Genomic DNA, 27,439 nt, shown 5'->3' with positions numbered 1-27,439 from the left:
AGTTAGTGTAGTTGTATATTATATTTGAGCCTCAGCTATTGCTCCTATGTACTAAAGTTGGATTATGTTGTCATATAGTTTTATTGGGGAACTGTATTTATCCATTGGTTTCTTAATTGTGTGAAAGGCCCAAAGAGCTTTTCTTCTGTAGCCAGTAGGAAGTACAGTACTCTGCTGCTTTTGTTGTTGTTATTATTATTATTATTAGAAATGTACAGTTCAATATGTATTCTATCTCTAAGTTTCTAATTCATTTTGATGGTTTTTGGCTTTTTAATTAATATTTTTGGTATACAGGTTGATTTATGAAACTAAGTGTTAGCAGTATGTTTCTAGTAATTGTAGGTTCCTTTGGATTCCATTTTGTGTGGGTAATAGCCCAACCCCACAGAGCAGGTATTTTATGTCTCGGGTTTTTAGAGGCGGTCCCAGGTTTGAGGAATAGGGTAGATATCCCTGTCTTATTCCTTTCTTGTTTGAAGGCCTCTCTTTGTATATGTTTTATTTGTAGCCTATGTTAGTGAACTAGTATAGACATTTGTCGTATGTTTTCCAACCAGTTTTGCTTTTGTAGCAGTTTAAAGTTCAGACCTCAGTGCCAAACTGAGTCAAAATGTTTTGAAAAATCTGCAAGGCAGGCCACTATTTTTCATTGTCAGGTACCTTTTACTTGGATTTGTTCACTACTGTGTTTAAATAATTATATTATCTGGCCACATGATTTCTTCAGCCTGGGTTTATGGGCTTTCTTTCAGTTTCTGTATTGACATTAGTGTCTACTACTACTACTGGCGCACTATATCCCCCGTGTTTTTATGAGAATGTCAGTTTGCTCCCTTTAGAGTGACCAGATGTCCGGATTTTATAGGGACTGTCCTGATTTTTGGGGCTTTGTCTTATGTAGGTGCCTATTTCCCCACACCCCATCCTGAATTTTCACACTTGCTATCTGGTCACCTTAGCTCCCTTTGAGCTTTTCAAGTTGGATTTCTTTGTCTATCTTTTTTTGAAGTTTCTATCCAGACTTTATTATTCTGGATTCCTAGATTTTGTTTATATTTGTTGGGTTTGATTTTTTTTCATGTATAATTTTTTGCCTGATATTTATTTCTAGGTTTTTCTGATATTTGTTTCTATCAAGTTTTTTTGTTTGTGTCAGTTTCTTATTCACATAATCAGATTTGATTTGAAATATCTCAGTGTTTCATGCCACACATTGCATAGATTTTCCGTGTATTTTTGACTGGAGGAGTCCTTCACTTTCTCTTGGGTTTTTTTTTACAGTCCTGGTCAAAAAAACTTTTCTTGTTTTCCCACTCTTTCTAGGCAACAATTCTGGTCACTGGTTGTGAGAGGTGGGATTGCTTTGTGATTCTGTTCAGGGTCTGTAGTTTTTTAGTGGCGAGATTGATGTCCATGTTTGTGTAGGAATGTTTGGACAGATTGGCAGTCTGTTAGGAGAAGGCACTCCTCTGACTTTGATCTCTGCCTGCTTTGCCCTGTGGGACATGGAGTGGGCCTGCTGGGGTTGTGCTCCTGCCCATCCTGAGGCCATCTGGGCAGAGTTCCTCTGGGCTGTGTCTGCTGACTCCTTAGCTACCTTTGAGGAGCAGTGGGCACTGTCCAGTGTTCTCTGCTCCGTGTCCCCTTTCAGGTTCCCTCCCTTTAATCCTCTGACATTCACACCTGTTCCTGTTTTCTCATTTGTTGTATGGCCCACAACATCAGTTGAGTCGGGGCCCAGTAGTTCCTCCCCTTAAGATGGAGGAGGGGCTTTTAGCCCTGGACCCAAATAGACACACGCTCAGTCCCCGCTCTGTGGCCTGGGCAGAGCATTAGGCTGGCGCCTGGCTGGGTGGAACGAGCAGACCCTGGGCCCCGCCCCTGCTCTGTGTGTGGGGGGCGGGCCGTGGGCGGTCCCGGCCCTGGCCATCGGAAGCCCATTGCCCTGTGCAGGCAGGGGGCGGGGTGCTGAATCCCCGCCCGCCGGCAGTTCCTAGTTGAGTTGCGGGCGGACCCGGCAGGCAGCAGCAGCAGCAATGCTGAGGCGACCGGAACGCGAGCTGGGCTCAGCGCGGCTCCCGCTGCTCCTGTGCTGGCTGCGCCTCTGCCTGGCCGGCCGCGCGGCGCCCCCGCACCTGGTGGTGGTGCTGGCCGATGACCTGGGCTGGCACGACGTGGGCTGGCACGACTCCCTCATCCGCACCCCGCAGCTGGACGCGCTGGGGGCGGGCGGGGTGCGGCTGGAGCGCTACTACACGCAGCCCCTGTGCACCCCGTCCCGCAGCCAGCTGCTCACCGGCAGGTACCAGGTAGGGCAGCAAATCCGGCCCCAGCGCCGCCGGGCTTCGAGAGTTGCTCATATGCATTCCATGTAGGTGAGTGCGCGCCCCGTGCACGAGCCTGCGGAAAACTTTTCTGCCCTAGCAACCCAGCGGTCGGTCTCGGCGCCCCCTGGAGTGGCGCGCGTATAGCGCGGTATATAGGGCGCCACCGACCGCGCGGGTCCCCAGTTCCTTCTTTCCGCCCGTGACGGTCAGTGGAACGTCTGCCCCTTGCCTTTAATCAGCAAGTAGCAACCTGCATTGTATTGTATATAAGTTCTTTATTGTTTTTATAGTATATAGTTAGTGTAGTAAATAGTGTATATAGTTAGCCCCTAAGGGGCTCCTTAGGAGCCATGCCTGGCTCCACCGGGTTTAAACCCTGTGCGGCTTGCGGTAAGCTGTTCTCCGTCAGCGACCCCCATGACCGCTGCCTTCGGTGCCTTGGAGAACAACACCGCAAGGACAAGTGCCGCATATGTAAGGCTTTCAAGCCGCGGACGCAAAAGGACAGAGACGCTCGCCTCCGGGCGATCTTGATGGAGACGGCACTTCGTCCTGACTCCGAGCCGTCCAGATCACCCACGGCACCGAGCGTCTCGTCGTTCCGGAGCGCACCACCGGTACCGACGCAACCACCATCGGTACCGTCTAAGCCGGTACCGAAGAAAAAGAAACGGCCAGCGGCCGCACCTATGGACTCCTCCCTGCGACCGGTACAGCAGGGAGTGACACAGGAGATGCCCCAGCCACGTGCCGTTGAATCTGTCCCGGCACCGGCATCTCCTCGTAGAGAGCCTCCCCCGACCCCGAGGGGTGGAGGAGAGCCTCTACAAGGGCCGTCGACGCCGGAGGCGTTCACAGCGGCACGAGCCCTCATGGCCCTGCCCACGCCTCCATCCCCCCCTCGGCCGAGGGCATCGGGGATAGCGTCTCGGGGTAAGCCCGTGCTGGGCTACTCCGGTGGGAGGTCGAGACGGGACTCGGTGTCTCCCCCCAGACGGTCGGGGAGAGGGAGAACAACATCCTCCCCCCAGCTCCGACCGCGAGTCGTTGAGCCCTCCCAAAGAACGGCACCATAGCTGTTCGGGAAGCTCCCGGGAAAGCTCCGTAACCGAGGTGGGACTTTCGGAGCCCCGGCGCCACTCAACAAGGCGGGATAAGTCCCAGACGTCGGAGACACGGCACCGCTCCTGTTCGTCTTCGGGCTCTCGGCACCGATCTTCACCAGCCCCGGTACCGAGACGTGCGGCTGAGCGTTCCCGGTTATCGGAACGCAGTCCGGTGCGGATCCCGGCGCCCCAGCCACGGCACCGGTCTCGATCCCCGGCATTACATCTAGAGGGGCAGCGGGGCACACCACGCCGGGCTCGCTCGCCCACCCGCACTCCAAGCCCATCCCGCCATTCCTCACACGACGCCCCAGCGTCAAGGGCACCGAGGACTCAAGAACGGTACCGGCGCTCTGCTAGCCCGGTACGTTCGAAGGCGTCAGGGCAGGCATCTCGCCCCTACCACGCCTCCCGATCCCCGGTACCGACCGATACCATCCGGTACCGGACCAGATCGAGATCGCCAGCTCCCTCCCCGGCACGGCGTGCGGCACCGAGACAAGACACGGAGCATCAGAGGCACTCTGGGGCCTCGGTACCGCAGGGGAGCCGGTACCATCAATCCACGCGGGGCCGCTCTCATAGCCCGGCGTACAGCCATCGGCACCGGGAACGCTCTAGATCTCGTTCCCGCACCCCTAAGAGACCCTCGGTACCGGACGCCTCGGCACCGGACGCCTCTACGGTACCGCATTTTTCCTCGGGGGAGCGACGCTCAAGAAGCCCTAGGGCCCACGCCAAGCGCCGTTATAAATCGCGGAGGTACTCCTCCTCGTCCAGCTCGTCTCCTCGACGCAGCAGGCGCCACCACCGCTCGTCTAGTCGCAAGCGAAGTCGCAGATCCCCCAGCCCGGCTCATCCATCTGCGCCCACGTACCCGGCACCGGGCCCGGTACCGGCGTGGGGACAAGGCCCTTGGCAGTGGCCTTATTGGGGACCCTGGCCCCCTCAGACAATCCAAGGCACAGGGTCACTCCCCACCTCCACCAAACCTCAGCCACCCCCCACCACAGGGTGGACAGCAGGAGGAGCGCCCCCAAGATGGGGATCATTCGTCGGACTACGAGTCTGATCCTCTGGAAGGGCCCTCTACAGGCCCGTTGTTACAGTCCTCCTCCTCCTCCCCACCCGATACAACATCTAGGGACCAGAGGACCCCTTTGCCTGATTTTAAGGCTCATCAGGAGCTCCTTAAGCGGCTAGCAGAGAACCTTAACATAGATCTCAAGGAGCTCTCGGAGGAGGAGGACCCCATATTTGGCATGCCAGCCTCTGCAGGCCCCTCCAGGGTGGCACTCCCGGTTCATGACCAGGTACTCAAACGGGTGAAACCCATATGGGAGACCCCTGCCTCGGTAGCTCCAACTTCTAAGACCGCGGAGCGTAAATACTATGTGCCGCAGCAGGGGTTTGAGTACTTGTACAACCACCCAGCCCCCGGTACCTTAGTGGTGGACGCGGTCAATCAGAGGGAGCGTCAAGGTGCCCAGGCCAACACTCCCAAAAATAAAGACCTTAAAAAGCTAGACCTTTTTGGGAGAAAGGTGTACTCCACCGCGGCCCTTCAGCTCCGCATAGCAAACCACCAAGCTCTGTTGGGGCGCTATAATTTGAATCTCTGGGCCTCACTCCAGAGATTTACGTCGGCCCTTCCTCCAGATCTAGCACAGGACTTCACCACCGTCCTCCAGGAAGGGTCAACTGTAGGGGGAGCCACTATCCAGTCGGCCAGTGACGCGACCGACGCGGCGGGTAGGGCCATGGCGTCCGGCATTGTGATGCGCCGGTCGTCCTGGCTACAATCATCTGGCCTTTCCACGGAAGCACAACAGGCCATTCAAGATCTGCCCTTTGACGGTACAGGCCTGTTCTCCGCCAGGACAGATGATAAGCTGCACGCCCTAAAGGATTCTCGCGCCACTCTGCGATCCTTGGGGCTTTACGTCCCGCAGACTACGAGGCGCCAGGGCAGACAGCAGCCCCAGAGGCAACAACAGCAGCAGCCCGCTCCTAGGTTACCCCCCGCCAGACCCAGCCCAGAAGATCAGGGGACCGTTTCCGGCAGAACAACCGCCGGAACCGCCCCGGGCCTGCCAAGGGCCCCCAATCCGGGCCGCGCAAGAATGGCAAGCGCCCTTTTTGATGGGACGCTCGGGAGCGGCAATTCTGCCATTCTAACGACCCCGAGGGTCGACCAGGATCTCACCCTACCCTTCAAAGACAGACTTCGCCCCTTCCTCCGAGAGTGGCGAGGCATAACCTCAGACCGCTGGGTGTTAAGTGTGGTGCGGAGGGGTTACGCCTTACAGCTCTCGGCTTTCCCACCGGACTCTCCCCCTACCCCGTCCCTCTTCAGGGACCCCTCTCACGAGCAACTCCTCCTTCAGGAGGTCCGCTCCCTGCTCCGCCTAGGGGCAGTAGAGGAAGTCCCACCTATGGAAAGGGGCAGGGGGTTTTATTCCCGGTATTTTCTTATCCCCAAGGCAAAGGGGGCCTCCGGCCCATTCTGGACCTCCGCCGCCTCAACAGGTTCATCAGGCGGCTCAAGTTCCACATGGTCTCCCTAGCCTCCATCATCCCCACTTTGGATCCTGGAGATTGGTATGCCGCTCTCGACTTGAAAGACGCATATTTCCACGTGTCTATCCTCCCTGGCCACAGACGTTTCCTACGGTTCTTGGTAGCTGGTGGCCACTACCAGTTCACGGCCCTCCCCTTTGGCCTCTCTTCAGCGCCCCGGGTCTTCACCAAGTGTATAGCGGTGGTGGCGGCCTACCTGAGGCGCAAAGGGGTCCAGATCTTCCCCTACTTGGACGATTGGTTACTTCGGGGAAGATCCAGACTCCATGTGGCAAACAGTTTAGCCCTAACGTGCGAGACGTGCAACAGACTGGGGCTGCTCATAAACGAGCAGAAATCCACATTGACCCCAGTCCAGCGCATAGAATTTATTGGGGCCACTCTGGACGCAGTACAGGCCAGGGCCTTCCTCCCCCTACCTCGTTTCCAAGCCATGACCGCCATCATACGCGAGCTACAGACGTTTCCCACAACCACAGCCAGACGCTGCCTGCAGCTGTTGGGGCACATGGCGGCATGCACATACGTAGTCAGGCTGGCTCGCCTCAGACTCAGGCCTCTGCAGGGCTGGTTAGCATCAGTATATGCCCCAGCCAGACACTCTTTGGGCAGGGTAGTCACCGTCCCACCCCAGGTCTTAGCGTCCCTGAGCTGGTGGACGGACCAGAGACAAGTAATGGAAGGAGTCCCCTTCGCGGACCTGGTTCCCTCCGTAACTCTAATCACAGATGCCTCCGATGTCGGGTGGGGGGCGCACATTACACACAACCTGAGTACCCAAGGTCAGTGGTCGATGCAAGACAGACTGCTCCATATAAACATTCGAGAACTCCGAGCAGTCCTTCTCGCTTGCAGGGTTTTTCTCCGCTTTCTCAGGGGGCGGGTGATACAAGTCCTTACGGACAACACCGCCACGATGTTTTACATCAACAGACAAGGCGGAGCGCGCTCCTCGACCCTGTGTCGCGAGGCGCTACAGCTATGGGACCTCGCGGTGAGAAACGACTTTCACTTGGTGGCATCTCACCTCCCAGGGGTGAGGAACGACGAGGCAGACCGCCTCAGCAGATCGTTCTTTCCCCGCCACGAATGGTCACTTCATGGGGAGGTTACAGCGTTTCTCTTCCGCAAGTGGGGAGTTCCCCATCTGGACCTCTTTGCCACGCTACAGAACGCGAAATGCCCACTATTCTGCTCCCTGCGCGGGCGAGAACAGAACTCCATTTCGGACGCGTTCCTGATAGACTGGTCGGGCCCACTTCTCTACGCGTTTCCACCGACCCCACTGCTCCCCAAGGTGCTCTTGAAAGTCAAGAGGGACAGAGCGAACATCATCCTGATCGCACCGGCATGGCCGAGACAGCACTGGTACAGTATGCTGCTCGACCTCTCCATTGCCACGCCGATCCCGCTCCCGAGACGATACGATCTCCTATCCCAGGAGCAGGGTCGCCTGCTCCACCCGGACCTGGACTCCCTCCACCTGACGGCGTGGAGGCTCCATGGCTAACGGAAGGAGAGAGGGCTTGTTCTGCACAAGTCCAAAACGTCCTGCTGGGGAGCAGGAAACCTTCAACCCAGGTGGTATACCGGGCAAAGTGGAAACGCTTCACCTACTGGGCACAGTCACAGGGCATCGTGCCTTTGGACTCAACTATCCAGGCCATCTTGGACTACCTCCTACATTTAAAGATGCAGGGCCTTGCCCTGGCCTCCCTAAGGGTGCATCTGGCGGCCATCTCGGCCTTCCATTGCCCAGTGGAGGGGAGGTCTATATTCTCCCACCCGATGTCCATCAGGTTTCTCAAGGGAATAGAGAGGCTGTTCCCGCAAGTTCGTGACCCCTTGCCTCTCTGGGACTTAAACCTAGTTCTCACTATCCTCACAGGTCCCCCTTTGAGCCTATGGCTACATGCCCTCTTCTAGTCCTATCATGGAAGGTAGCCTTCCTCGTAGCCATTACATCGGCTAGGAGGGTCTCCGAGCTAAGAGCCCTAACCTCAGACCCTCCTTACACAGTATTTTTCAAAGATAAAGTACGACTGAGACCCCACCCGGCCTTCCTACCTAAGGTGGTGTCCCAGTTTCATTATAATCAGGATATTTTCCTCCCCGTGTTCTTTCCCAAACCACACGGATCGGAGGAGGAGCGAAGATGGCACTCACTGGATGTCAGGCGAGCCTTAGCCTTCTACATAGACCGGACCAAGCCGTTCCGGAAGTCCACGCAGCTCTTCGTCGCAGTGGCGGACCGCATGAAAGGCTCACCTGTCTCCACCCAGTGCATCTCCTCCTGGATCACCACCTGCATCCGCACCTGTTATGAGATGGCGAAGGTACCACTTCCAGGACCGATTACAGCGCACTCCACCAGGGCCCAAGCCACCTCGGCGGCTTTTCTGGAACGAGTGCCCCTACAGGATATCTGCAGAGCTGCAACCTGGTCATCGGTCCATACCTTCACCTCTCACTATGCCATCGTGCAACAAGCAAGAGAGGATGCAGCAGTTGGCAGAGCCGTGCTGAGAAGGGCTTCACGCCACTGACTCCTTCCCACCGCCAACGGTATGGCTATGTAATCACCTACATGGAATGCATATGAGCAACTCTCGAAGAGAGAAAACAGGGTTACTTACCAGTAACTGTTGTTCTTCGAGATGTGTTGCTCATATCCATTCCAAACCCACCCTCCGTCCCCGCTGTCGGAGTCGGCAGAAAGAAGGGACTGGGGACCCGCGCGGTCGGTGGCGCCCTATATACCGCGCTATACGCGCGCCACTCCAGGGGGCGCCGAGACCGACCGAGGGCACCGCAGGCTCGTGCACGGGGCGCGCACTCACCTACATGGAATGGATATGAGCAACACATCTCAAAGAACAACAGTTACTGGTAAGTAACCCTGTTGTTTTTATACAATGCTCATCAATGTAGAAGTTGTGCTTTTGAAACTTTAAAAGAAATATAAAGATCTTATAGTGCAAAGAGTTGATTTAGGCCTTGTCTGCACTAACACTTAGGCTGGAAAACTTTTGTTGCTCAGGGATGTGAAAAAATCATCTTCCTGAGTGACATAAGTTTTGCCAGTCTAAGCACTTGTGGACAGCGCTATGTAGAGTAGTTTTTGAAACTTTAAAAGAAATATAAAGATCTTATAGTGCAAAGAGTTGATTTAGGCTTGGTGAAATCTGCTACTCCATCTGCATCCTAGACCAAACATGACAAATTTTAAAAATAAATGAAGTCTTCTTAAATGCACGCTTAGACTTTATATTCAGGTCATAATGAGTACCCTACATTTGAAAGTCTTCTCTCTTCCTCTATCCCTGACTCTTCAGACATCGAGGATCAGTTCATAGCTTGACTCAAATATAAAGCCACATTTTGATCACTCTAATACACTAGGCCAAATTCACCTACATGGAAAAAACTTCCATGGAACATACAGAAACATGGAAATAGCCATGCAGGTTAGAGCGGTGGTCCATCTAGTCTAGTCTTCTGTCTGCAGCTTCAAAGGAAGATGCAAGAAACCCTGCAGTAGGAAGTTATAAAACAACCTGTCCATAAGGAAGGTTTCTTTTAATCCCCAGTAGTTAGAGGTTGTCTTGTGCATTGAAGAATGAAGGTTTGTATCCTTTCCAAAACTTATTTTTTAAAATGGTTAATTTTATAATTCTGGATAGCCACATTATCCATGGAAAATCCAAACTTTTTTTTAAATCAAGTTCAGCCCTTGATCTCAGTGGTGTCTTGTGGCAATGAACTGCACAAACTAATTATGCAAAAAGCCACTTCCTTTTATCAGTTTTTAAATTTTTTCCTTTTCATTTTAATTGAATGTTGCCTTGTTCTTTTATTCTGAGAGGTGAATAGAAGTTCCCAGTCTACCTTCTATCTACCATTTATTATTTTGTATATGTATCTTGTCCTCTTATTATTCTCTGGAAGGTAAACAATTCCAATGTCTTGTTATATGGGAATTTTTTCATGCCTCCAAATATTCTCAGTGCCCATCTTTGAACCCCCTCTATCTTTGATGTATCCTTTCTGAGATGGGGTAACTGGAACCGAGCATAGTATTCCAGCAGAGGAAGTGAATTGATTTATATAATGTTATATTTTCTGTACTATTCTGTACATATTACTTAAAATTATTATAGCTGAAATCTTGTGTCTGTTGCAGCCAATTGAAGTTTCATAATTGACTTCCAGTATGGTCAGGATTTTACACTATATGCTATGGAATAGTCTGGCTATTCCTAAAGTATCACCATACCGAGTTTTTGGTTGGCTACAGAAACATATATGCTGTCTATACTACTGATGGCTAGCCATGGTACAATTGCAAGCCAACAGTAGTACAAATTATATAGTGTATTTCTTAGGAAGAAAGTAGAGGGTTTTTTTTTGTGTGTGTGATCCTTGTGCATAGTCTAAAGTACTTTCAGAGTCTTCTAGCAAATGCTGTATGTAAGATGGAACCGTGAGACTCCAGACTCATTTTGTGATGCATATACTTTTAAATATCAGTATATGATATATATACAATGCTTTTATTGAATACATTGCCATTATGCTATAACTAATATCTGCATTGGGTTTGTTTTTCCAAGATCCATACAGGTTTACAACACCAAATTATTTGGCCTTGCCAGCCCAGCTGTGTCCCACTGGATGAGAAATTCCTGCCTGAACTGCTGAAGGAAGCAGGATATGTTACCCACATGGTTGGGAAGTGGCATCTAGGCATGTACAAAAAAGAGTGCCTTCCGACTCGCAGAGGATTTGATACTTATTTTGGTAATGGCCAGGTTTACTACTTTAGGGAAAAAAAGTACTTTAACTAACCATATTGAAAGATAATATTTTTCAAGAACAAAAAACTCAAAGTTAACATATAGTCAGTAAAACAGGGTTTTAACTATGGTTTCAGTACATGATACCAAAATACAGTTCTCTAATTTAGCAGACTATACTTGATAGATAAATGTTGATATCCAAAAGCCTGTTGCTGAAAATGGTCTGATTTTTAAACCCACAGAAGCAAATATATTTATATTTTAAGGTCTGCATTTAACTTGTCCCACTGTGCTCAGTTACTCCATGAGTTGCATGAGTATGCTCTTAGAGGAAGCTTTAACTGAATTTCTCTTGTTTCTAGGTGTAGGTAAGACCTTTAACATCACTATAATTTGTGTATTGCTTTTTTTAATAACATCATCTTAACTACAATAGCAATAAGCACTTTACCAGCTTATTGGTCATTTTTATATTTTTCTAAATACAATATCTATTTTTTGAATTTATTAGGCAGTGAGATACTATCATGATAAAAGTGATACAGGAACCTAAATAAAATTACATTTGAAAAAAAACCAGGTCAAGCACTCAAAGGCACTGCCATAATTAGGGTGCCTGCATAACATTAATTTGGCCAAGTTGTGAGTATGCATTACAATACAGTCTTTAATTGCATAAACTTGTACTATTTTTTTCATAGGACCCCTGCCTCATTAAGTGACTGGTTAGTTATTAAATATTTCCTTTTATCTTCCACATTTCATATGTAATCCCAGGCCTTAATGTACACCATCCAAACACTGCACTGAATACAAAACTATTTACTTTCTCTTGGGCTTTCTATGATGCTCTCAACAAAGTATCTGAGTGCTTCACAAATATTAATGAATTTATCTTCACAACGCCCCTGTGAGGTGGGGATAATACCATCCAATTTTACAGCTGGGGACCTGAGGCACAGAGGTTAACACCAAAATTATCAAGTGTCTTATTAATTTTGGGTGCCCAGTATGAGAGGGAAGTAATTCTTTTTCAGCACACTTAGCACTTTATATGTTCAAACCATGACTCCAGTTGACTTTGTTTACAGCTGTGAATGTTCAATGCTTCTGCAAATCTGGCCCCATGTGTCTCAGGCTGAGCACTGAGAGAGCTAGTGGCCCACTATGAACTTTTAAGTAATCTCACCCAAAATCATCAGATGCTTTTTTGAAAGTAAACAAAACCCACAATTTATTTCTTGGTTTGAAGAGCGTATTTTTGATGTTTCCTTTAAAAAGCACTTTTGTGTCTTTATTTGACATCCTCTGCATCTGTGGAATTTTGTGCACATGTACAGTATTATATAGCTGGAAGTTGTTTAGCTAGACCTTTAGTTGTTCGATTTGGCTGGAGGTTCATTAGATTTTAGATGGAGGTGTGCTGTCAGAAGAAGTGTTTTTGGTCAGGTTCCTGGATTTTGAAACAGATTCTCCCCCACACTGAGCTCAAATTTGGTAGCCTTCAGAGTATACTTTCCAAGGTCCACCTGTTGTTCTGGATAATTTTTGAGTGGTAATGTTGGGGTTGATTTAGGGATGAGGTTGCAAAGGTTTTTTGCAAAGGGCAATTTCATTGCTTCCAGTCAATGGGAGCTGCTCAGTACTTTGCAAGATTGGACCCTTGATAGAAGCAAAATTTGTAGGAGAGCCTTATTTTTATAGTTTCCTTTCTTAAGATCAATAACTTACTCTATAAAGAATTTGTTTCTTTCACCAGTTGGTGTCAGTAGCAGATCAGAAATCACCACACAGTTCACCTGGAATGCATCTGTTACCATTCTATAAATGTAAACAGTATGATAATTCCAGTGTTTATAGTATATATTTAGATGTAAGTATTCTCTACTAACAAATACCGTTTACAAAACCATAACTAAAAGTTATCCTCCTTAACTACAGGCTCAGAACATGTGCATCATTTTAACACTAATATCTTTGATTTTATAGGCATGCCAATTTACATGTAGATTATTTAACTGTTCTTAATTTTTCTGGTTTCTGTATAATTTTTTTGGATTTTTGTGCTTTATATTTTCAAATAAATGCAAGATGAGGAATGTTGGACTGATTAGCCGTGTTTTTTAAATAAGTGTTTAAAGTCTAATGGTTCAATTTTTCAAAGGCACAAAGGGCAGTTTGGTACTCAACTCCCATTGTGCCTTTTGAAGTCTTCTCCTGATGTATTAGTTTATATGTAGTAAGTTATATGTTGGGCTGCTCACTTTGTCACCTGTTTCCTGTTCTAGGTTATCTTCTGGGAAGTGAAGATTATTATTCCCATGAGCGTTGTGTGTTCATCAGTGCAAAGAATGCAACACGCTGTGCTCTTGATTTTCGAGATGGAGAAGAAGTTGCAGTTGGATTTGGAAACATGTACTCCACTAACATATTTACGAAAAGAGCTGTAGATCTTATAGCCAGGCATAAAACTGATAAGGTATAGTAGACAGCTGTTGCTTTTTTGATAAGTTATTTTACACATTTTTAATATTAATGCTCATGCAATATTAATCTGTAAGACTTGAGTTTGCTTTGTGCTGCATTTATGACAACCCTCACTGTCTTATCAGAGTAGCTGGCCTTGTGATGCTTTCTGACAGGAACAAAGACCTATGCTAAACCTAGAGGAAACTGATCTAAATAGGACATGCTCTCTTATGAGTACAGGTTTTACAAAATAGAGATTGATCCACTAGAAAATAGGCCCAGATAAGCAAAGTGCACTTAATTAAAAAGTTCAGCAAACAGAAATGGATAGGACTGCATTGATACTTTGCTATTCAGAGCCCTTATATTATATAACTTAATGTACATAATAGTTTAAAGGATTTCTACAGGAGATGCACAGTGTAGGATGGGGCTAGATGTAAATGAGGAAGATCTTAATTGTCAAGTGGAAAAATTATTAACATAGCTTTACTTCATATAAGGGATGATCTTTATACAATGTTCAAACTCACAAGCCAGGAATGTTTCCCTCAATACAATCAACTTCCTTGTTAAGATGCAGTGTCCTAAATGTAATATATCTTAATCTATATTATAAAAAGCAAAACTGAAGTTTTTAATTTAAAGGTCTCAGAAAAAAATCTAGACTCTAGCCTTCCTTCCTCTAATATAAAGACCTTAGACCATGGAAGAATAAACTTTTGTATTAAACACTACTGTCATGTTTTAAAAAAAACAACCCTCAAAACTAATACTTTTTTGTTATTAAATCTCACAAGAAGATAGTGCAAATGAACTATCTTGTTTTGGCAAGAACACATAGTATGCTAGTCTGGAGGCTAATTGATGTATTTATAACAAATGCATTCTTTTCTTTTTACTGCAGTTTAACATAATATTAACTTGTATATGCATGTACTAAAAGGGAAACTGCTTTCAAAAGAGAAGCATGACAATTTTCGGAACTGAAATGTGTTAAAGGCTGAAATTTTTTTGGCAAAACTTCAGCCAAAGCAGTTCAGCTGTTTCCAAGAATGAGTCTAGGGGAAAATGTATTGATGGTGCTTAAAAAAAAAAAAAAAAAAAAAAAAAAAAAAAATCTGGTGACTTTTATTTGAGGAACTTTAGTGGCCCAATGCTTGAAATTTGGCAGAAGGGGGGTGGACTTTGTAAGGGAAGTGCCTTTTGCCATTCTTGTGAAAATTCACCCAAGTTTTGGTCAAGTTATAAACCCTTGAAAAATCACAGTTCACACATGCTCAGTAGAGACTTGCTGGAACTTTGTAGCTACACTGAATGGAAAAGTCTGTCCGCACCAGACATGCTCAAGTCTGGGTTGAGCAGGACATTCCCTGCAATGGTAACTGAGGCACCAGAGCTAAGAGCAGGGAGCCTGTTCTGTCTGATAGGACTGGGATTGTCTAGGCAAGGAGACTGGGAGCTAGGGAGAGAAATGGGGAGGAAGAAGAGACTAGGAGCCAGTGTGTATGTGATGTGGGGGAGGGATGGCCCTGAGGTGGGATGAGGAGAGTGGGGCGGGCTGGAAAGGAGACTGGGAACCAGTGGAGTGGAAATGGAGGCGGTGAGGTAGATCTGACAAGGAGCCAGAGAGAGAACTGGGATTGGTTTGGCAAAGAAACTGGGCAAGGATTAATGGGGAACACTGAGCTTGGATGAGGAGCTCGGGCAGGGATACTGGGAGCCGGCTGGTACAGGAAATGTGGGTGGATTGGATGAGGATCCTGGAAGTGGTGTTTAGGACTGGTTAGTGTCACAGGGAGAATGGGCCCTTTAAAGGGAGATGGGGCTGCAGCAGCTGTGCCGTTTTTAATTAGCTGCATTCCAGCCCAAGAGGGGAGGACCAAGGAAGCATCAGGTGATAGTTCTTTTATAAGGTTCAGGTCTCCATTACACAGAGAGCTCATTCTGGGGGCTGGAATCACAGTGAGTGGGACAGCTCTGAGCCAGGGTTTGTGGGAGGCTGGGTACCTCTGTACTGGAGTGGAGGGAAGCCACAGGCTCATATGGAAGGTCCTGAGTCAGGATCTGAGAATGGTATTCCAGAAGAATTAGCATGGGGCAGGGTGCTCTATACGAGAGCAGAAAAAAGACTCAAGGATAGCCCAGAAAGGGGCTGGGAACAGGACTCAAAGCATGAGCTGAAGAGACACCCCAGAGCTCAGAACAGCCTCTTTTAGTTTTTTATTTCTTTCTGGGTTGTCTGGAGGGCTAAGCCACATATCCAGCACAGTCCCACCTCAGGGAAGGAAACTCAGGCACAGTTGGGGTAGTGCCACCTTCCCCCAGCAGGAGGTGCTGTGGGGCAGCTATGCCTTGACAGTTGGCTATGGTACTGGGAGCAAGGAGGGGGCGATTAGAACATGCTGGACAAGGGGACTGGGCTGAGAAGTTTGAGGAGTGGAGACCGGAACTTGTTATGTAAGGAGAATGGGACTGAGACAAGGAGCCAGTGGTGAGGAGACAGGAGTGGGACAGGACCGTTTGGAGAGGACAGGACAGAATAAGGGGGAATGAGCAGGACAGTGTGTGCTCACAAGAGCATGCTTCCCTCTAGAGCCAGTAATGGAACCCAAGGTTCCCGAGTTTTGCTATTTCTCAGCTGTTAGCAAATATCTGTGAAATCCATTGGTGAAGTGTGTGTCTCATTCCCCTCTAGTGCTGGTCCACGTAGAGGATAACATCCTCTTACTAGTATCAGTTACTCCATTAGCTCATGTGGCAGAGGTCAGTTCGGTGGATTTAAATGTTCCAATTCGGCTGATGACCCATTTGAGGGTCAATGTGATGCCACATTATGGAATTTGTCATGATTTTTTAAAAAAAACTTAGGAAATTACAGAAAGCTTTATTAAAAGAACAGTAAGATTGCAAAGTCATACACTATGCCAGAATTAAGGTTGCCTGTGAAACCTTAATTTGGACCCCCTTCTGTGTATGCGTTATCTTTTATTGTATGATCACATACTATTTTGAGTTGTTAGTTCACAAAACTTGTGCAAAGAATTCACCTTAAGATAAGAGTTATTGGCAAGCCAAGTTGTATTCTAGCTAATAGAACCAGCTGCAAGACGACATTTAGCAAAATGAAATGATTGGATACTGGTTTAAAAATAAACATAAAAACCCCTCTGTCCATGGTGAATTGAGCTCATCAGGTCCATAGTAGGGATGTAGTAAGAAAAATGTAATGGAGATTTTTTTGACAAGTGACACCACCAATAACTAGGATATTTTGCACATAAAATGTGATTATATTTTGTATGATGAATCTGGGATTCAGATTTTCTACCCAAATCCTGTTTACAAGTTGCTATTTCATGACTTACAGGTTTGAGAGACTTTGCTGTAGTAATACAAACAGTATTGTATGTAGTTTGGTCTTGCTTTTGGAAAGAGGATGGGAAGGCCAGCTGGGGGCAGGAAGATCATAAAATCATCTGGCTTTGCTGCTATTAAAATGAAAATATACACTAATATTTCAGTGCCTTTCATCAAAGCCACAATTCTGGCAAAGGTTGTCTTATGCTTAGAGAAATCAGGAGGAAAACGAAAGACAATTGCTGTATTAATTGGTTGATGTGATTTTTTGCATTTAATGCTTGGGTACTCTCTCATCTAAGTTGCATACTGTTCCCCTCCACCCTCCAGCCTCTGTTTCTCTACCTTGCCCTCCAATCTGTCCATGAGCCCCTTCAGGTCCCTGAGGAATACATGAGACCATACACCTTTGTCAAAGATGAGAAGAGACGTCGCTATGCGGGAATGGTGTCCATTATGGATGAAGCTGTAGGAAATGTCACTGCAGCCCTGAAGAGATACGGACTTTGGGACAACACAGTTTTCATCTTCTCTACTGGTAAGACTGTTTAGTCAAATATTCTTCAGGTGACTCATTAAATGTAACATCCAATAAACTGAACAGCGACAAATTAACCACTAAGTGATCCATTTCAGGTTTTAAGTGCAAAGGAGCTATAAAAATAAAAGAAACTTATCCTAAAAGAGAATAGATTTTTCTCTTCAACATCAATAAACAATTTTGAGGGAGTGTTTCTGAAAACGAAGGATTAATACCATTGTCTGGAACCATATGCAGAAAGGCACTGTACAAACTTATTGAGAGCTTTGTGAGAGGTGCTGGGTGTCTTCAGTTTCCTTTGACTTCACTTGCTTTTGAGATTACAGTACCTCTCAAGATTGAGCCTCCATCTCACAGCTCTGTCAGTTCACCTCAGTCCTGACTTGAAGTGCCCATTTTTTTAGGCAATATTCAAATAAACTTCCAACGGGGACTTGAGTACCCCGGGTAGTGACAGATGCCCTGTGGTACAACTGCCTGGCCAGTTTTTGTGGCCTCACGGTCACAGATAGGCACCAGCTGTTATCTTTCACAAAGGTATGTATTAATTCTTTTCTTACAATGTAATGCAGGCTAGGAACAAGGGGAGACTTCCCCACAGCTCTCCCTCCTCATCCTAGGCTCACCTGCTGAGCTTCCTTCTGAGCTCCCTCTTGCTTCCTATCCCTTCCATTTATATCCTTCCAAGTGCATCATTAGCCCAGCTATTACCACCCAGGTGCTCATAGTCCCCAGCAGTGAATAACTGGTTTCAATTAAGCCTGCACTTTTCCCAGTGCCTCTTCAAACTCAGTGACCAGGGTGCTACTAATACTGCGGTGTCACACACCACCTCAACCTTATTTCAACTAAAGTCTTTTCTTGCCTGCAGAAGAGGCTTTCTTTGCTGCCCGTGGTCTTTTGGGTTGGAGAGACGGGGGGGAGGGAAGGGAAGGGAAGAGAAGAGAGAAGAGATTCTACTGGGGGTTCCTGTGCCTTTTGGGGCTGGCCTTCTATGGGCCACTGATGAGGATCTCCATCCTTCCACCCACAAAAAGCACACTTTGAGGGTGGAGGTTTTCCCCACAGCTCCTTCTTTGCCTATTGGTCATCACACTAGTGACCTTCCACAGATCTTTCCTCCAGTTTGCTTGACTTCGGGCTTATATCTACCCACAAATTTTCCCTCTAGATCCACAGTCTCAGGATCTCCCTCTTCCTCTGACTTTTCTTGCTTCTGGTTTGGGACTGTTGTGGTAGGTTCACCCACCAAGGCTTCCTTAACACGACTCTTTCTCTCTCTCGGGCTTTCTGGCTTGTTCTCCATCCTTTGTCTTACCTAGAGCTTGCTTCTCTTGGGAGTCAGTCAAGCCTCTGCACGCCTTCTCTAGGTAGCTCTGAAATAGCTTCCTTGCTTCACTGCCCATTCTTGCTTTTTTCTCCTCCCCATCAAGTCCTCTAGTATGTCACATCTTTCTGAACTTGTTACCATATGTCTAGGGTTATCACACACTGGACCTGGAAGACTCATGGGCTTTTTACACAGCCCCACTGGTTGGGCTCCCTTCCCCCATTGTCTACCCTTTTTACATAAGGGGAGTGGGGTCCAGTCAGTTTCTAGCATTACTGAGTAAGGCAATGAATTCACTATTCCTGTTTGCTGCCATTTAAACTTCCCTTCTATTTCTCAGGGGATAGCTGCCACAGGATAAGGCTCTTCTCCCCACCCACCCAATGTATAGTCTAAATAGTTTTCGTCACCCCCTCCTCTCCCCACTGTAGCCTAACCAGCATGCTCTGTACAAGGGAACATGCTGTTGCTGAATCCACAACACTCCTTATAGTTCTTTAGCTTGCTGGACTGGAATCATCCTTATTCCAGGTCCCCCTTTTACACCTGTCCATCCACAGAACTCTGCAAACCTGCAGTCCATGTAGGGGCAGCCTCTCTTTATGTGCCATTTACCACCGCACTGGTAGCAAACTACTGCATGGGTAGCTGGAGCCATCTTATTCATCCCTGACACCCCCTTCCCATGCTATGTTGCATGAGGTTCTTCACCTTCTTTCACCTGTCCTTAGTCATAATGCTGCCTCTGATGATTCTGGCTGGTGCCTCTGCACCCAGACCCTTGTCTTGGGATGGCTCTATGTAAATTGTTCCAGAATAGTGGAGTCCATTAGGTCCTCAATGTCCTGTCTGTCTGGCCATAACCACCGAGTGGCTTAGTCCAACAGTTTCTGTGCAAAGGCCCTGGGATATATCCTGCTATTCCAACCAGCTGCTCTGGATTTTTGGCAGTATTTCTCCACTGACAGGCCGACCCCATCTAACATAGCGGCCTTCAATGTATCATAATTAAGATTAAGATTTTGTCACTGTTATTTTTAGTAAACGTCAGGGACAGATCTCGGGCAATAGACAAAAATTCACAGAAGCCTGTTACCTGTGACCTTATATCCTCCCAGTTACATTGTTAGCCCAATGATAGGCACCCAGGTGTCCATAGTCCCCCAAAAGAAAGTGTATAATTGACTTCCATTAAGCTTGAAGCCTTCCCAGTGCTGCAGCAAACTCAGTGACCAGGTGTTACCAATATTGTAGTACCCTGTCACAATTTGTTTGAGGCCAAACATCTCTGTTTTTAATTATATACGTTTTTTGGCTTGATTGAAATATTTCTTTGGGCCCTTAACCTCCTGAAGCAAATGTCCACTAATGAAAACAGCTTTTATACTTGCTCATGGATTCTTAATCTATCAGATTTGATTGAAAGATCTTCAGGGCAAAAACTGCCTCCTACTGACCCAATCTTGGTTAAAGCTTCTAGGCTACTACTATAATATAAAAAAATCAATAGTACAGTCTCCCATACTTCTGACCTGGGTAGAACTGAATTTTGTTGAAATCTGGATAGGATTCAGGGAAATAATGCAATGCCCTGCATCCTTCAAAATGTTTTTCCCCTCTCCCCTTTTTGCCGGTTTGGGAGTAGGAATAGCCCTTCAAAGCTTACAATCTCTGCTGTACCCAGGTTTTACCTAATATGGCTTGCTTGGGGGTGGGGCTGGAATTCCTGAACAACTCACTTTGTGCTCATTGAAATTTAAAATTTTAACAGTTCTGTTTCAAAGATTTGAGGCCCCTACTTATTGGGATTGTATTCATATTTGGATCCCAGCTCAAATTAGGCTTGACACCTGTATTATGAAAACATCTTTGTTCTGGGAGGAACCCCTGTTTTAAGATGTATTCATATTTGGAACTTAATATAAGCAAAGCTGTATGGAATCTGATACCAATACTTACTGCAGATGGTAAAATTGTAACCTCCACCCATGTGACCCCGGTACATCTATTTTCAGTAAAATTCTTTCAGTAGATTATGAACTAAAACTAAAGACCTCTGAGCTGGAAACATATTAGTGACACTTAATTGATTAAAAACTTAGTTTATCTTGTGCTTATAAAATGTAGTATTTTTCATACTGTAACAGTATACTTTTTTAATGACCGCTATATAAATAATCAACTACAGATATGTTTAGACAAGTGTTGGGCTGTCAGGAGAAGCCCAAGTCACAGTCTTATCCAATGAGACTTGAACTGTATTGACAATGTAAACTGCCAGAAGTGGAATTTAATTATTGAAACCCAAGGAAACTGGGCCTAGATCAGGCAAATCATAGGACAATTATTCACTTTTTCCAGTCTTCTCACTCCATTTCACATAGCTATTCTCTATAGTAAAAAATTGCATGCGTTAAAGGCACAGCTTCCCAAAAAAAATGTTGAAACTATTAAATATAAAAAACATGAAATCTACTCAGCTTCTTTGTATAACACTTTACTTTAGATCTTTAAAAAAACCATAGGAAAGTGTTTGAAAAGAGAAGCCCAAAGGCCTAAAACTTCATGTCATAGGGGGGACTTTGTGCTGTTGTATCACTGTAAGTTATTTACACAGCTTCAATCTCTCAAAGGTGCTCCCCATAACTGGGAGTGTAGAAGTTTATTTGCAGCTGTAACGTCAGTAAAATTAGATGCTTTAATAGAAAGGAAAATAGAAGCTCAGAATTAAGAAGGGAGTGAGCTACACAAGGAAGGAGGAACTGACTTAGGTTTAATTGTGGAGTTTAAACTCCTGCTGCATCCAAAATCTCAGTTTCCACTCTCAACCCTCCCTCAATGCTTTCTGCATTGTAAGTCAAGCTCTCCCACACAAGTCCCAGCCTGCTCAATCTTTCATGTTCTGCAGTTTACGATCCCTTTCCTTCCTGATCTTTCTCCCTCTGGCTTTTCCTCTGAATATACACCTTCTCTTCAGACCCCAAAGACATGACTTCTCAGGGGAGTCCATCTCATTATCCTCCTTACTGATGGAGTAGGACTTAAACCATAGACCCTCTTTCCCTCTCCCCTGCCCAGTGCAGTGCAATGGACAGATCCTCCTATAGCAGTGGGAGTTCCATCCAAGATGCCTCTTCCCATGCTGCAGAGATTGATTTTACTGACTCGTCTCCTAATTTTCTGTGACCTTGGCCATTCTGCTCTGAGCTCCTCACAACCTGAAGGATTTAAGTAGCAGCTAGGACAGAGAGTATAATGGAGAATCAACAGTGTCTGCAGTTTTAAAAAGCAGGACTCATCCCTTTCCCCCACATAGCAGTTGGACAGCCAGATACCTAAAAATTGGGCTTGTCTTGCCATAGTCCTAACATAATGTGATAACTTGGGGCATTGGCCCTGGTGAGGGAGGAGGGAGTCTTACGATGATGACTACTGCTCTGATGAACACCTACTTTGTCCACAATTCCCATTTAAACTGGAAATTCCTGAAGTCCCTTCTTCAAGGAGGTAAGATCTTGCTTGGTAAGCTCACTGGCTATAATTAGGTAAAAATAGTAAAGCCCACACTTAGATAGCTGCCCCTCATTGCTACAGATCCCAACACAAAATTTTGAATTGATACGGTTTGCTAATGATTTGCTGCTACTAGCTGAGTTGCTTGGTGTTACTGCTACAAATGTATAGTCTTCCTATTGATGACTCCTTTAATTATGGACTCTAATATAAAGAACACTTACACTGGAGTTTCACTAAATTATTACAGAACTTGATTTAATCTTCACTCCCAAATAGAATAGTAGAGAGTTCAATAAAAATTCTTTGTTTCTTCCTCTTTCCATATGATAAGGCCCAACCAGAGTTCCCTTGAAAACATGCCAGTTGGCAAATGCAATTACTGCACATTTTAAAAGGACCTTGTAAAATGTATATAGTGACTCCAGATCCTCTTTAAAGTAGCCTAATGGAAACCTCAGGCCAAAAATGAAGTAATCTAACCATTAATACAGTCTGTCTCCATAAGTACATCACGTAAGTCAACACTTCTGCTGTCTTACTGCTTTTTTCTACAGATGAACTTTTTGCACAAGTAAATAAGGCAAGAGTAGGCCAGTGAACTACAGTGTTACCCCACATTATTTTATATTACGAGCATTTCCACAGTTGCTTTCTGTTAGTTTGAAACCAGAAATAAATTAGCTAAATATTGATTATTTAGGACATGGTTTAAAAAAAAGTGGCTAGTAAATGATGCTGATACATCATGCAGTAAATTTAATTTTATAGAGCATCATACATATTCTGCTTCATTAATGAAATGCATAGTGACAGTGAAATGTCTGTGTGCAAACAAAGCAGATCATATTTATGCAGCAATAACTCTGATAGCCTTGGACATTAAAACATATGTAGTTGAAAAGAACAGGACATTGGGGTTACTTCCTTTCAAAAAGTGCCAGGGAGTCTAACTTTCAATAAATTGAAGGAGACCTTCTTTTAAAATCATAGATAAAGGACATAATCTCTACCAGTGCAACAGCCATCTATCTCAGTGCTCCATGTCTTGTTTGGGAACATGGATCCTTGAATACAGGTTGAACTGAGGCGTCCCTGTGTGTAGCACGTCATAATATCTTGAATGGAAACTTGCGCACTATAGCAAGCTCATCTCATTAAGTTCTGCGTAAGTTATTTTCCATTAAAATAGATACTTTATTTAACCTTCAAGTTGGTCATAATTGCCAAAACACAACTATAACTTTCCCTCCCTCCTAGCCTCTCCTTGACCTCTGTAAACTCATATTTTGGAAAATGTTGCAGTATCTGTTAATTATCACAAGATAGTCTTGTAAAATGTAACCTACAGCTTTTCCTTTTAAAACTTAATTTACATAGCTAAAAGAGAACCCACATGTTATAAAACCTTTCTATAATGGAGCATGTGATAGGACCATTTTTAGAGGAAAAATAATAGTCTATTATTTTACATATGATTAATAAAGTTAAGGGCATAAATTCTGTTCAAATGCTTATTGAGTGTTGCAGGAAAAATTTCTTTTTTTTCCAAAACTTATTTACTTTTGGTTTTTTGACACCTTGAAAAGGCTACTTTGAAAGATTACATTGCTTATATGAATATTAGAAATCTGTAAATGGTGTTTGAGGATTAGGTTAGATGCAGTTGTACAGAGTTGATTAAATATTGTTATGCCAAGGTTTCATTAAACACTACTCTGATTTCAAAATGCTTCCCACATACCAAAATAAAAAAAAAACCAAGTAAAACTCCCCTCTTAGTTCTGCCATATAAAAGAAAAGTAGCCACATTATAAAACAATTAGCTGTTTTAAAGCCCTGACCATACTAAAACTTTTAAAATGTGCTAGGATGGAAAAACAAGTTTAAAGTGGCTAACAAGTTTGTGTCCATAGTACAGTTTTTTCAACTGTTGCTTAGCTGTGTTTAAACAAAATATTTGTACCCTACTCAGTGCTCAAATTGGGGCTTATGAGCAGAGAAGTAAGACAGGTACTTACAGGGTCATAAGGAACATGAAGACACCTTCTATACCTGCCCATTTCCAAGAACTAACTGACCTTGAAAATTCTTCTGTCCTTCACCATCCATTTCCCCTTCTTACCTATTATCTCTCTCTTGTCATATGAACTCTCCCATGAAATTCTCTTTTGCCAGGCTAACCTCCTTCTTGACTTCTGCTCCAGATTAGGTTGGGAACTACAGTTTTGGCTTTACATGCTATTGAGTGCTGTCCTCCTGCTTTCTGGAAATAAGGTCCTAAGCATGGGCTCGAAGACCTGTAGGCCTTCCTCTTACCTTTTTTCCTAATGTCTCTGTATAGTCCATAAAGAGAACACTTCCATCTTTCTGGCTGGTGAGAGAAAGGTCTTCAGAGACTACTGCTCTGAGATAGCATGACATACCAGAAAGGCAGAATGACTCTAGCACAGGGGTTCTCAAACTGGGAGTTGGGACCCCGCAATGGGTTGCAGACTTATTTGAGGGGGGGAGGGGAGGGGGAGGAGAGGAGAGGGTGAGGGATCACGAGCTGTCAACTTCTGCACATGCCGTGGCTGTGACAGTCAGCCCCGTGCATGGCTGACAGCCACCGACCTTCAGAGCTGGGTGGCCGGAGAGCAGCAGCGGCTGCTGGCTGGGTGCTTTGAAGGCAGCGCCACCCCCAGCAGCAGCGCAGAAGTAAGGGTGGCATAGCTTGGGGTGGGGGGGATCATCACTTTTTTGAGGGGTTCATCACAACCTGAAATATTTTCAAAGGGGGTCCTGGGGAAAAAAAGTTTGAGAACCCCTAGTCTAGCAACTCAGTTTCTGATCCTGTAAGAATGCTGTGCTCTTGGACACAGGTTAGCATGAACCTGATTACTTGTGGCATGGACAAACTCTTAAAGGGTTTAAGAACAAAATTAATCAGCCTTCCTAGAGAATCTCATAGTGCACAGCAAGGTATCTGAATTGAGGCTATTTCCAAATTTAGAAATACAGTAGCAACAGGTGTTTTGATTTGAGAGAACTTTCAAGTAAACAGGCTTATTTGATTGTGTGAATCTCTAAGTATTACCCACCTATCTAGAGTTAATTAAACTCATTAAAATATATGCAGATGGTATACTGGGTTATAACACTTGCACTTAATTTAACTGGATGACTCACTGTATGTTCAATATAAACAACCACAGATGCATTTATTTGGATTTACATATTTCAGTGCTGACTCTTAATTTTTTTGTGTGGGAACTTTCCTTTAGTGAAAAGCAGGTTATTTTAAAAGGTTAGGAATAAAATGATATTATGTCACTTTGCAATAACTCTGCGCATTACACAGTACATCAGAATTGATTCCCCAAGGTACAGCGTGAGTTAGAGCAGTGTGAGACTCGGAGGTAGAGCTGGTTGGAAGTTTTCCAACAGAATAACAATGCCAATTCTTGAATGTGAAATATTTTGCAGAAATATTCTGCCCTGAGGTTTGGGTTTATGGTGAAAGCAGAAAATAGGCTAGTTTCACCTAGTATTAAGGTGTAATTTTTTTTGCAGACCTGTAGCGTGGATGCTTTAACTTGGCTGTGAAAAGTTGCTTTTTTCTGCAGTTATTGAGATGAAACTACCATTGATGATATTAATTGTGCTAGATCATGGGTGGCCAACCAGTCAGAGACAAAGAGCCAAAAAAACCTATAGATATCGCAAAGAGCCACATTTACCTTACCCTCTGCCGAAAATTCTCGCTGATCTGTCAATTTCGGGGGCAGCTTGTCAATTTCACTTTTTGCTCTGTGCATTGTATGGGGCACGAGAGCCGCAAAGAGCAAAGAACCACATGCAAAGAACCTCATGCAGCTCGTGAGCCGCGGGTTGGCCACCCCTGTGCTTGATTTTTTTCCTATATGGTCATGTTTAATAAGAAGCGCTTGAGCTGAACTTGGTAACTCCTATCCAGGGTTCTGGCACCCAAAAGTGAGAGCTCTGAACTGAGAGCTCTAAATTCTCCCCACCTGTCTTGTTTAGTTGAGGCTTATGACTGTTCTACCGTTTGTCTACACTGCACCTTTTTATGCCTGAAATTTCCCACTCTTACATCGATTGCTTGCCGTGGTGGAGGCACTAGTATAGATCAGGCAATACAGGAATTTTAACCATTAGGTCTATTGTGAGCAGGTTTAGATGACATGTTCCAGTGCAAACAGCCACTATACTAGGACTCCTACTATTGCTACTACTGGTAACTGCACTGGAGGTAGCAATGATAGGAAATTTCATGGGGAAAAAAGTTTGGTGTACACATAACCTGGGTTTATATGCAATCATATATGCATATGGCTGAAATGTCCTTTTTCTTGGATTTATGTATATCAAGCAATTATTTTTCAAGATTAGCTTTACTTTCCCATTTTCCTTCTAAAAAAATCATAAAAATCTGTAACATGAGTGAGTCTCAAAAACTGATAAACTATTTCATTCCAAACATGACCCTCCCAAAAATTATGGGAAATTTGTAGCGTTCTGACCAGGCAACAAAGAAGGACTAATTAGGTTTGAGTGCAATTGAATTATTTATATTTACATGATGGAAAATTAAAACATGCCATGGAGTTTAAAAAACCAAAACAAATTGCTGAAAACACATTGATGTGGATTTTCCTGCTTCAACAGAAAGGGTTTTTCAATAATTCTTTACCATGTAAAAGAATCTTTATTTAAATGTTGAGAATGTAATAATGCATTTGACACTACTAAAACATTTTTTTTGGCATATCTTTTCCTTAATCATACAGTACCAACAAAATGATAACTTTGAAATGTACAACAGACATTATCCAATAAGTGACACAGACTTTGATTAATATTGATGGGAAACTAAATATATCACTTCAGTTACCAGAGGGAGCCTATTTTGTTCTACGATAGCAATACAAAAATGAGGCACTGGCAGAGCGGTGCATTAAAGCTTTCATAGTATAGCACCTGCTCATAGTGTGCCTGGCTTTAGTTAATGCTATTAATCCCTCCCTTTATAAGCACTAAATTCACCCACAAAATTTAGAAGCTTATAATAATAAAAAAAACCCAAACCCTACATGCTAGTACTGCTGACTTTAGCAGTTCATTCTCATGCTTTATCCAAAAATTCTGCTTGTAGGCTTGCCTTCCTCTTATATTCAGTCCATAACCTCATGTTTTTAATAAGGAAATATTTCAGGAAGTAAGTGTTGGCATCACTCTGTTTAATTATTTTCAGATATTTTTTAATATTGTACTTTAGATTAATTTAATTGGTCTTTTCCCTTTCTAAGGTACACAGGACAAATCTAGCTAATATTTCCTTGTAATATAAATGTCTAAACCCTAGATATGACTTGGTTACTCATTATTGCACTTTTTTTTTAATAACA

The 27,439-nt window shown here is 44.9% G+C and overlaps 1 protein-coding gene across 1 annotated transcript in view; it reads left to right on the top strand.

The window, feature by feature from the left end:
* Window positions 1-2,039: 2,039 nt before the first annotated feature.
* ARSB (arylsulfatase B) overlaps window positions 2,040-27,439 on the top strand; it is a 110,382-nt gene continuing 84,982 nt past the window's right edge. The window contains exons 1-4 of the mRNA XM_067568660.1: window positions 2,040-2,312; window positions 10,630-10,816; window positions 13,104-13,294; window positions 16,975-17,182. Coding sequence (XP_067424761.1) covers window positions 2,040-2,312; window positions 10,630-10,816; window positions 13,104-13,294; window positions 16,975-17,182 — 859 coding nt within the window. The remainder of the gene's footprint in view (window positions 2,313-10,629; window positions 10,817-13,103; window positions 13,295-16,974; window positions 17,183-27,439) is intronic.

Source organism: Emydura macquarii, unplaced genomic scaffold (genome assembly GCF_026122565.2).
Source record: "Emydura macquarii macquarii isolate MOO-44397 ecotype Brisbane River unplaced genomic scaffold, CSIRO-AGI_Emac_v2 contig_2897, whole genome shotgun sequence".
NCBI lineage: Eukaryota > Metazoa > Chordata > Testudines > Chelidae > Emydura > Emydura macquarii.
The sequence above is the reverse complement of the archived record's forward strand: the minus strand, read 5'-3'. Positions and strand labels throughout refer to the sequence as shown.